The sequence below is a fragment of the Mesocricetus auratus genome, unplaced genomic scaffold, assembly GCF_017639785.1.
Source record: "Mesocricetus auratus isolate SY011 unplaced genomic scaffold, BCM_Maur_2.0 Super-Scaffold_100010, whole genome shotgun sequence".
Taxonomy (NCBI): domain Eukaryota; kingdom Metazoa; phylum Chordata; class Mammalia; order Rodentia; family Cricetidae; genus Mesocricetus; species Mesocricetus auratus.
In genome coordinates, this window is record NW_024429194.1 from 36,948,839 (window position 1) to 36,961,157 (window position 12,319).

At 38.9% G+C, this 12,319-nt stretch overlaps 1 protein-coding gene across 2 annotated transcripts in view; it reads left to right on the forward strand.

The window, feature by feature from the left end:
* Positions 1 to 12,319, forward strand: part of Abca12 (ATP binding cassette subfamily A member 12) — a 167,155-nt gene that overhangs the window by 73,353 nt on the left and 81,483 nt on the right. For both annotated transcript variants that reach the window (XM_040753380.1, XM_040753379.1), the window contains 3 exons: positions 3,508 to 3,577; positions 8,094 to 8,212; positions 9,142 to 9,248. In XM_040753380.1, the coding sequence (XP_040609314.1) occupies positions 3,508 to 3,577; positions 8,094 to 8,212; positions 9,142 to 9,248 (296 nt within the window). The remainder of the gene's footprint in view (positions 1 to 3,507; positions 3,578 to 8,093; positions 8,213 to 9,141; positions 9,249 to 12,319) is intronic.

Sequence of the window (12,319 nt, forward strand, 5' to 3'; positions counted from 1 at the left end):
TCAGGAAACTCAAATTCAAACCAGTGAGGCTAATTCATCTACATGAGAGTCTCTGACCACAGTGTAGACACTTGCCACCTCTGCCAGGTCACCACATCTGTAGTCTTTGTGCTTTCCAGCTGTGCATTTGAAGGGTATGCACTTGTTACCTAGACTTTGCTTTCACTTGAATAGACAGAGTGACTCACAGTGGAGTTGGTTGGCTCCTGCAGCTCTCACAGTAGCACTCTTTCAAATGAAGAAAATAATTGTACTGTCTGTGTCAACACTAAATAATTTTATTATCAAAACAATTCTGAGATATTATCCAATTTCACAGCCAAGGACACTGACTTTATATGTGTCACTCCACCAGTAATAGGCCAGTCGGTGAGTGGACCCAGGGTCTATCTATTCCCAAATCCAGGTCCCATCTGCTTTTTTATAGATGGCCTCACTCATTTTTCCTTTCAGTATGTGCTGTCCTCAGAGCACAGAACTGCTCTTATCTTCTGCCACTGAAGGGGTGTGACATGCCATGACATCTTCCTCCCACAGGACACATCTCATGGCTTCCTCCAAGCAGTCTACACATCCCTATACCTCACTTTCTGCTTGCTATGACTTGCCTCTCATCTATCCTGGATTAGAAGCACACTTAGGGCATCTTTAGAAGCCTCCACATCAGTCACAAAAACACGGAGATGGTCTTGTCTTCTCCTCTCTTTGTTTTAAGGGGTCTAATTCTGTACTCTGCCCAATCTGGGGTTCCTAGACCCTGGATACTAAGCTCTAGTAGTTACTTGTGTAAAGAGTGAGTTTCAGGAGCAGAGGTCACTTCTGTGAATCACAGGCATGTGCTTTTTTGCAAAGTCATAGATCCAGTGGAACAATATTTTAATATAGAAAACAGGGTGGGCAAGATTGCTTCAGGGGAAGCACTTGCTTTGAAAGCCTGATGGTTTCCCCGTGTGTGTTATGGCACATACACACATATACTGTACACATATGCAAAGATAAATAAGAAACCAAAAGTCAACTATTAAAGCAAAGTAATCCTCCCTGGATTCTAGCTAGCCCAGTACAGATATTTTTGCACATCATTGTTTATTCATATTATTCATAATACCTAGGATATGAAAATAAGCCTTATGTATGTCAATACAAGAATGGGTAGAGGAAATAAGGCACACATAACAAGGAAGCATTACGTTAAATTAAATAAGCCAGGCTCAGAAAGACAAATATCGTGGTTACCATTATATATGGAACCTATATTTAAGTAGATAAATAGGTCATAGATAGATAGATGATAGATAGAAAATTATAAAGGAGGTATGAAAAAGGAGATAGACTCTAAAGAGAGTAGAAAATAAGAGAGGTGGTGGGCTGTGTATCATGGAAGCAGAAGGGTGCTATTTGGAAGGATGGAAGGGTTCAGCAAGCAGGAGAAGAGTGAAGTAAAGCAGTGGGCAGTAAATAGGTACAAAGTATAATTATATATATATATATGTAAGCATATATACACACACCTATTGTATATATATATGTATATGTGTGTACTCACACATGCAAGCATGCACTCACACACACACACACACACACACACACACACACATACAGACATGAAAAATGTCACAATGAAGGGCCAGCAGCATGGCTCAATGGGTACTTACTGACCAGAATGATGACATGACCCACAAGTAGTAGAAATCCAACTCTCAATGTTGACTTCTGCTCTTAACACTCATAATGTATTATACACTAGAAATATAAATAAATGAGAAAAGTAGAAAATATTACAACAAAACACATTTCTTTGTATGCCACCCCATAGGTAATAATAATTACAAAATCTTTACTGGTGCAAAAGAGTTACCTAGATGTATGAGGGCACCATTTTGCACATGCCTGATTCTACAAAAGCCATATAAATAAAATCTTGTTTTTAATGTTTCCCATTCATTTTGGTATGTTTAGTGTACTGATAAGAGTATTTCTTCCACTGTACTTTATAGCCCTTAGTTGATGGAGGGAAATATTTCCATTTAAGTTTGGGGTTAAGGCTCACTGATAACACGAAGCTAATTTCTATTAGTTATTCACTTTAATAGCTTGATGAAAAAGAGCAACCCCATAACCAGAGAATGTACAAATGTCAACAAAGCTCCTGAGAGCCTCACACTGAAGTTCAAAATGAGCAAGAATAGACCTTGGGAAATGGTTTTACGTACCTTTCCATTGGGAAAAACCATAAATCTCAATAGCTTTCTGTCCTTAATTTTTCAATATATAGATATATAAGTAAAAATATCACCATTACTGATTGGGTTATTTATTCTGGGTGTCTCTGTTGCTGGTCTTTTAACTGGATGATACATATTCTACAGGTAGGACAATAATATTCAATTGCCCTTTGGATAAATTTCAGAAAAATTCACTCCACTGAACAGAAAAACTGAAAAGGCCATTCTGACAGATACTAGAGGCCAAGCTAACTTAGACACAAAGAGACGGGGGGTGTTAAATTCTGGGATATTCTTTTATGTATACATTTATTTAACTAAAACAGAAAACATCAAACAATTATGGTGTCTGCAGAGTTTTGCACAAGAACATTTTCTCAAGATTGTAGGACACAGGGCCTGGAAACAATAGGAGAACCAGTAAATCTGCTAATTTAAAGTCTTATTGAAAACAGTGCTGTAAAAATGACAGTGTCCAAGCACGCTGGCCCATTGTGAGCAGCATCTGAGGATGAGGCTTAGATAGCCTTCCTAAGTGAGGTAGCTTAAGCCCTGGATTTAATGTTTTCATTTTGCCATGACTGCTTAAAGAATTTTCCATTTCCAGTTTTTTTTGTGTGTTGTTTCTACACCTGCTTCGTCTTTACAATCCAACTTACACAACAAGCAGAGTCAGTGACTTTTTTAATGTTGAGGGAGACAGGAACTCTCTTCACATATGGCTTCATTACATCGAGCTTTAGTAGTTTCCCTCCACCCTCTGAACCTTCTTGTTTGCAATAACTACACAATCCTATATCCATTGGCTGATGTTCCTCTGTAACTGGGCCCAGTAATCACTGCCTGCTTTCTGAAAGAAAGCACATATTAGTGATGGCAACCATTTTCTAGGTCTATATCTGAAGTGTCCAATTAAGGGGGCTGGAGGAGGCATAGAAAAAAAACCAACCCAACGACACATTAGAGTGCAAATGGTTTCCTTTGATTAACAAATTGCTTGGTTCACAGTCTTCATTATGGTGTCTGAAAGTCACCCATGAAAAGAGGTCTCAAGACAAAATACTGTGGTGTTCTGATGTGTGAATGACAAAAGTTGTTAGAAATCTGCTAGTAGCTGTTAAAATTCCATAAGCTGGGTAAATGTTCCCAACAAAAGTAACATGAATATCATTGGCAAAATTTTGCATTTTCACTATTACTCTGACTAGAGATGATTGGGGGAAGATGAGGAGTTATCTCTAAACAAAAGCATTCTATGTTTACCTATGTATCATTGTTTCAGGTGACAATTCAACACACGCGTGGAGTGATGATGACGAACAGACACTGTCTCCAAGCAGTCTGGCTGCACAGTAAGTTGTGTTTTCAAATTGGGGGTAACTGGATGAATAAACAAAATCGTTAATAAACCCCACTATCTTATCAGCATGGAAAACCAAGCAACAGTAGAGTCACAGGACATTATCAAGCTGTAGTGAAGTTGAAACCAATTTGGGTGTAGTATTTAATATTCTTTGGATGACACAGCATGAAGAACTCTTCTTGTTCTAAGGCTGTATGACTGATGTAACCTGCCATGTCTGGAAGGGTTACTCAGTGCCTGTGAGTAGAGTCTTGTAGGAACTTGTTTCCAGATTCAGAAGGCCTTTGTCTCTAAAAAATATATAAGCATCTATCTTAGCCTGTTCAGTTCCTGTAGCAAAATGTCATAGATAGGACAGCTTACAAATGATCGATCGAGGCTTAGTTTTTACTTTTCTGGGTAAGGCCAGCATCATGAAGAGAGCAGATTTGGTGTCAGAGAAGAGCCTACATCCTGGATCATGAAGGACACCTTTCCAAGGCTGCTTTTTTTGACCACCAATCCCATTCACAAGAGCTGTGCCCTCAAAAATGGCACCTTCTAGGCTCATCATCATCCTGGCAATTAGAATAGCAGCATGCAGCATTCGATATCATAGCAACATCCAGATTTTTTTACATTGCCAATTCTTTTCAGTTTTATAGAGTCAAAATACTTTAAAGCCTAATCAAGATAATGCAAAATTTGTTTGCTTTCAGTAATGTTCACATAAGAAAAAAATTGCAAGTCATTTACTTTTGAATTTCCCAGGAAATGATGGTGGTGACCATGGTATCTAACAATCACAAATGTGAACAGATTTCAAAGGAACTAATAATTAGGATAGGGAATGGAAGCAGTTCCCTGCAATATCAGGGTTAGGTGAATACATGTAGCTCGAGGTAAATTTAGAGACTAATTGGTCTTATAGGTAAAGGTTGTTTTAGCTTGATAAATCATGCTGTTACAGTTCTCAGAACTTAGTCACCCCAAATACTAGTAACATCTAGGAGTAAAAAGGCAAGGAGATGCCACTCAATGGTCCTAAAACATGGTTAGAGAAGCACTCTGAAGTTCCATAGTGTTTGGTGTATACTAACTAGATATAGCTACTAGATACAGCAGTGATACAGCTGCACATTTCAAAGAGAGGAAGGAGGACTAGAAAGATGGCTCAGCAGTGAAGAACACTGGGTGCTCTATCAGACGACCGAATTTGCATTCCCAGCACCCATATGGCAACTGACAGCCATCTGCAATACCAGTCCCAGGGAATCCAATGTGCTCTTCTGTTTGTCACAAGAACTGTGCCACATAGTGAACCAGCATACAAGCCAGCAGAGCACCCATACACACAAAGTTTACAAAAATGAGACACCTCTTACTCTGTATCCATGCCTGGCCAGTAGCTCCCTATTTAGACCAGGCTGGCCTTGAACTCACAGAGATTGGCCTGCCTCTATCTCCAGAGTGCTGGGGCTAAAGGGATACACTATCACACCCAGAATAAATAAAATAAAAATAGTTTTGGAAGCTAGAAGGACGTATTTTTGAATGCTTTTGCTGTGAAGGAATGATAAATGGCAAGACAGACATACTTAAAAAGCATTTAAACATTATACAATGTGTACATATTGAAACACTGCATTGTAGTTCATAACTGTGCATAATTTTTGCTCTTACATCCCACTTAAAATAAACTAAATTAGCATCAAAAACACTTATTTCAACCATTTTTTCTAAGATAAAATTTAATAGAACGGTCTCTAACCAAGGGTAAATTCTGGAAAAGCACACTTCCTGTTTCTTCTGCCATCTCTTTTCTTCTCTGTGCCAACTGAAGTAGGTGCTTCTCTCACAGAATTCCTGGGCTGCCTCACTTTAGCTCAGCTGTCATGTTTCAGATATCTAGGCCTTTTGATATACTTCCAGATAGCCATCATATATAATACTATTTTTAAAACCTTTAAGTTGACACTGTAGATGCATATTGCTGATGCTAGATATCCCTACCAGAGCCTGGAGACATGCATCACATTGACAACACTCAGCACCTCTGTCTGGCAAATTCCTCAGCAGTTGCTGTCAGTTTATTAGAAGGAATTCAATACCTGCAAGATGGCTCTTTTCATGATTGATGAAATCAAGGAGTTTCTTTGAACTATCCATTTCCATTTTAAAATAATTACACCACTGCAATGATGGAACAAGATGAGAAGGCTTTTGGTTTAGCTTTTTCTAATAACAGCTACTCAATATTATTCTTCTCATATTTCTCCATCACTATTCGTGTTCTAATGTCTTTTAAAGTTTACGGGTATGTGCACATTTGTGCGTGTGTGCACACAAAGTTATGTGTGTGTCCATAGCCTACCTTTTATTGTAAACACAATAAAGGAAGGATTTTGTATAAAGGATCTGAAATAAGTGGTCTAAAGGACTCACGGGGTGTTTATGACAAGACCGTGGCATGTGCATGTAGTGTGAATTCTTGAATATATTAAATTAATTTAAAAAGTTGGCACTAATGCCTTCTAAAAACATAAGGGAGAGGCTTATGTGATACTTCTAGTTCACTTAAAATTCAACTGTTGTCTTTTCTGAGTTTGAGGACACTGGGAGTCTCTTGTTCTACTCCACCTGGAAAGTTAGGTCAACATTTTGCTACTGAACATTGCTGCCGGGGAAGCTGTCTCTACAGTGTTGTGCCTCCAGCAGTGGGAAACATAGGGAGGGAAGGTGCAGAAAGGTTAGAACCATAGAACCTTCCCACTGAGCCATCCAGAGAGGCCTCATTGGCAGACAGGTTTAATTACTACTGTCTCTGCAGCTCCCTACATCTCTTTCACAGATGAATGATTCTACTCAGTGATGCACAGAAATATAAATGTTGTTTAATCTGTGGTGTAGAGACTATCAGGATCAGCAAAGAGTGGAGTTACAACATTAAATGGCTCATTCCTTCAAGGTGTACACAAGAGACACATTTATCTTGAAGCCTGTACTTGCTACTACAAAGGAATGAAATAAATGCATTATTTAGCACCTCCACCAAATAATAGACACACGATTTTAATAAATATTTCATAATTTTGTTTGTCTTTTGTTTGACACTTTGTGTCTCTAAACCTTATCTTTTAGTTTATCCTTAGCATCTTCTAATACAGCTTCCCATTTCTATTAATGCTGCCGTGAAGTCCAAAACAATGGCGCACGTATATATTCATTCCAAAATAATGACTCAGAATCCTTTCTTCCCCTAGCCTCTCTATCTCTCCTTCCTTCCTTCCTTCTTTCCTTCCTTCCTTCCTTCTTTCCTTCCTTTCTTCCTTCCTTCCTTCCTTCCTTTCCATTCATATTTCTATCTTTCTGCACTGATCTTATGCCTTTGACTGGCTCATACCATGGATTGAGTGACAGAACATTGAACTTACTACAGGCATGACTTGGTATTCTATGGCTAACCTGTACAGCGAAGTAGATATTGTTAGCCATCCTCCTCCTGTTGGGTTATTATTAGTTATAAGGTGATTTGATTTGGAAATCTACCTAACATATGGTTCCTTTTATTTAAGACATACAAGTTAATCTAAGCCTATACTCTTCTGTCCTTTATTTGTGAATTGGTAAATGATGAAGCAAACCATCTAAAGCTTAAATATCTGAGGCACCCAAACATGACATTTTCCACAGTCTCTAGTCAAGGAAATACTTAAACAAGAGCTTTCACAAAACCTTGTGATCCAGCAGAATGACTCAGTGGATAAAGGCCTGGTTGCACAACCTGATGACCTGAGTCTCATCCCTGTGACCTAGATGGTGGAAAGAGAGAACCAACTCCAGCAAATTTTCTTCCTATGTTCTGTAGACTGCACCTCTTCTCCCACCCCCCACAATAAATAAATACATTTTAAAGAGTCTGGACAAGTAACTTAGTGGTAGAGCCCTTGCCTGCTATACAAGATGCCCTGGATTCAATATCCATTGCCAGGCAAAATAAAATTAAAAAGAAAAATCTGTGTATGATATGAGCTACAATTAAATGACAGCCAGCCATATGACCAATAAAGTGTGCTCTTGCTGCCAAGTTGGAGACATTTTGTAGCATTAGCTTATTTCTTTTTAATATTCCTTCAGGACCCAGTGTTGTTAGCCACATTTAAAATCCAGAGATTTCATTAATATTCTATAATATCACTGTGTTAGGAGAAGTTGCACCCACTAGAATTTTGATAAAATACAGGTGTTAACTTTCATCTTTTCTTTGTTACTTAAAATGTAACATTAGATAGTAGTGGAAGAAGTCACAGAATAGAGAATCAGCCTTATGGCAGAGGTGGTAGACACACACACACACACACACACACACACACACCTGAGCACACACTCAGAGGTTTGTTGCCTTTATACATCAGATTTTGGTGAAAGAGGGGACCTAGTTTCATAGGGGTTTCTGTACTCAAGCCAAAAAATTGTAGCTTAAATAAATGACTTTGCTTAGTTATATATTCTCTTCTAATTTACAGACTCCTGATCCTGGAAAACTTTGAAGATGCCATCTTGAACATATCATCAAATAGTCCATATTCTCCTTACCTGGCATGTATAAGAAATATGACTGATCACTTGGCCAGGGGATCACCAGGTGATATTCTGAACTCTGCTTATGGTTTCCTTCTGTTCTAAAGGTTTAAGACACTAGCCTATTAAAGGAAGAGTTCTTAAAACATCTTTTCCTATTTATACTTGAGTTTTAGTTAAGACTTCATGTTAAAATAAAATTTCTAATATCATTATGCTATCCTCTTGCTGCTACTTAAACCCCGTGGTCTTCTGAACCAGTTTTAGTAGAATGATCTCATACTAGACAATGTGATAAAAGTTACCCTGATTAACTTCCCAAGATTCCAGAATCATTAGGAGCTCATGCAACCCTTCATGACATTGTCTGTGTCTTTGTGTTGTGAAGTTGTTGAAAGATTGAGACCAACACTTATACGTAAACAAAGACTTCCATGTGGCAGACTATCCTCTGCCTCCACACACTTAATCTTTATTTAAAGACTGCCGTCAAGTCAAATGTTTCTCACTCTTCTTACACACGTTATTTTTCCTACACCCAAATAGTTTATGAAACACAGTATCAAGCAAACATTACAATACATAGCTAAGCCTGGAATTTGTTTTCCAGATATTAGTCAATTATGGCTGAAAGTATATACTTGGATGCCGTGATTATACAGTTTATTTCCCCTCCACATATTCCAACACAGTGCACCCAAGAGTCAGAAATAAAAAATTATTTAATTCACAAAGAGCCAAAGCTGTACAGTACCTGTACTAGAAATATTTTTTATCTCTAAGCAGCCTATCTGTGAATATTTTAAAAATAATGAACTCTGTAGTCCCCATGGTTCAAGGAAAGGTTAATTTTCACTCATTTTATATTTATATTGAGCTGCAATATTATCCTAAAAAATCCTTACTGATAAGTCAGGATAAAAGTCTATTGCAGATGTTCTCCCCAAGTAACCTTGTGAGTCTCACAAATAATTCTCCCTCCCTCCCCTGAAGATAATCTAAGACTCCTGCAGTCCACGATTCGCTTCAGAAGATCTACTCTTCAAAATGGCTCCTATGAAGATGACTTCCCTATGTTTCCTGAAGTCCTGAAATTCAAGGTAAGCCATGGAAGGAAATAATAAATAAATGAATAGCACCTCTCTGTGACATGCTAGGAAAATTAAAGTAAAATATCTGATTATTGCAGATGACTTTGCTTCACTTGCAGCCCCATCTCGGCCAAACAGTGACAAAGATGTTTGACTTTATGCAACGGTTCTCAATATCACCTCAGTGTAAGGTGATCCATAAGAGCCCAGTCACAGTGCTCATAAGCATCCATGAACATGTCAAAATATGATTATCTTATTAAACGTTCTAATTAGGGAATTTGTCTTATCATTTGTTATTTTGCCCCATCCTTAGCTTTTAAATCTACAAAAGTAAATTATAAAAGCTAATATCTTGACTTCTTGGTATGCCAAAGTCACAAAAGTTAACTTATCGTTTTCCTTGTCATTAGATTAGAAACTAATAAGTCATGCTAAAATGCGTGAACTTGAAAAGGAAAAAGGGAACCAAAAATGTAGATCTCTTAAGCTCGAGTCAGTTCATGCTCCTTTGTCTCTTCACATGGTGTACAGATTATCAAAAAATTCATTTCTAAAGCAACTCTATTGAGTTTTGAAAACAGTTTTCCTAGTACGAACTGTAGTTTAATTGGATTTATGTAGCCTGGGATAAAGTTAAATTAGAAGTGGTTTATTTAGGGCAAGCAAGTGATTTGCTGTGTGGTAAACAAGCTGTAATTAAGCAGGCATGCAAAACATTATGTCCATGTATATTACTGATAAATGTGCTCATTAGACTGCCTACCTTTTAGCCCCAGCATTCTACATGAATCAAATTTTCTAATGTACTTAATTTAGCATTATCTTAATTTATGCAAATGAAAAAGAAATCATACATTCACCCAGAAAGCTCTTATTCATCTTTCAAGAATCAGTGTAAATGTCACTCTTGCAACATTAGATTATTACCTTTCCCTTGTTTGCCAGACATCTGTGCTTCCTTCTTTCATTTTATATTTATATTGCACTACGATATCATCCTTCCTGATAAGTCAGGATAAAAGTCTCTTTCAGATATGCTCAACAAGCAACCTTGTGATCCACACAGAGTACTTATTCCCTGTTTTGCAGACAATGGAAGACTTCTGCAGTCCACCATTTGCCTTAGAAAACCTTCTCTTCTTTTTCTCTGAAATGGTTCCTCTGAGGACAACTTCCTCCTTGAGTTATAAGACATATCTTTATCCCCAAAATTCTTATAATCCAGCCAGGGGAGGAGGTAGGAAGGTGGAGTCCCAATTGCCGCACAGTGACATAAGTGATGTGGCATGCAGACGGGCAGGGTTCTGTGTGTAAAGCCGGGCTATCTAACTCAGATTATGGGGCATAGAAGTGGAAGGAAGAAACTTGGCTAAGAATATAATACTTACTCTGAGTCTTGAAGGCTGTGTAGGAGTAGGTCACACTCACATTCCAGACACAGAAACTAGGGTTCCTAAGAAGCCAGAGGCATGAGCCTCAAAGCAGGCAGAGGTTACTTGGAGTCATAGGAGGGTGAAGGTAGCTATGGGGAAGGCAGGGTAGGTGCTTTGCGGGAGGCCATGACCGGGTCCTAAAGACTGCTCTGTTAGTCAAGGAGTTTGAATTTGGTCTTGAACACGTCAAATATGAAGAGGGTAAATTTTGCATTTTAGAAAGTGATTAGATTGAAAGAAATTTAAGGGGGGGGCATGTTTGAAATAATCTAAACAAATAAACCAGAAAAACAAAAAGAAAGAAAGCACTGCCTGTGTAGAGTCAGTGGGGAGAGCAGATATGAGACAGTTTCAAGTTCAGCTCAGGAGGTCAACACGAGGAGAGGCAGATGGAGGCAGGAGCCCTTGGGACTGAGACTCCTGGCCTTGGGAACCCCTCATGTAGAATTGTAGCTTGTTGTATGCATGAGATAGCGTTCTTTAGACTAGAAACTCTGACAAAATCAAGTCTTCTTCATCTCCCAGACCACACATCTCTAAAACTAAGAGTTTGCTTCATGGGTGCATAAATGAGGTCATTAAGGCAGAATGCCAACAATAGTGCCGTGTTCTCTGAGCTGTTTCTCCACACATGTCCATGAAAGAACGAGGCCGGGATCCTATAGCTTCATAAGTGGGAAGGCTATTACTTCCTGCTGCCGCCAATGTGGCATGCATTTGCAGTCCATAGGCCCAGGATTTTATTCACAGCATTCTTTTCAGCAGGGCAGATCCTCCTAAACAACAAATGTCTGCCCATTAGCAACATTCCCTTCTGTTTGCAAGTATTCTGCTCTCGCCTACACATTCAGTTCGTTCCTCTCCTCATTGTTTTTAATCTCTTCTTCTCAGGTCCCTTTGGTGGAAAGGGGAACTTCCTGTGCACAAAATAACGTTTCTTATACTGGGCAGGAATGCAGATAAAGCTTTTAAAATTTGAAACAGGTCTCCCTCCACCTCTATTTACCAACCAAGGGCTCAAGAGTATTGTGAATTCATCACTTTATTTCCATGGTATTATAGAGTCTTCCTGATTATGTTAATCAAAATCTTCATTCAGAGGCATTTGGGAGCTACTGGGCAATGGAGAAACCCATCGTAACTGGACATGGAGCTAGTTATGGAGTGTTTTCCAATTATAGGCCTGAACCTCTGTCTCAGATGAAGGAAACAGAACCTCTACCTGGGGCTTTGGAAAATCGGTAGTCTAAAGTTAGTATATGCTTTCCTTAAGACAACATCTCACTGTATAGTCCTGGATGGTCTGAACTTCCCGTGTAGCCCATATTGAACTTAAACTCACAACCCTCCTGCCTCTGCTTCCTGTGTGCTGGGATTACAAGTATGCATCACCACATCTGGTGTTACTAGCAAATCCTGTGTGTGTGTGTGTGTGTGTGTGTGTGTGTGTGTGTGTGTGTATTGAAGACATGTGAATTTATGTCCTCATGCACTAATGTGCACACACGCAGAAGCCATAACAGGCCTTCTGGTTTCTTCCTCTATTGCCCTCTTCCTTGCTGCTTTCCATCAGGGTCTCTCACTGAGCTAGAAACAAGCTCTTGGGACCATCCCTTCCATTATTGGGCCTGCAGGCACGAGTAG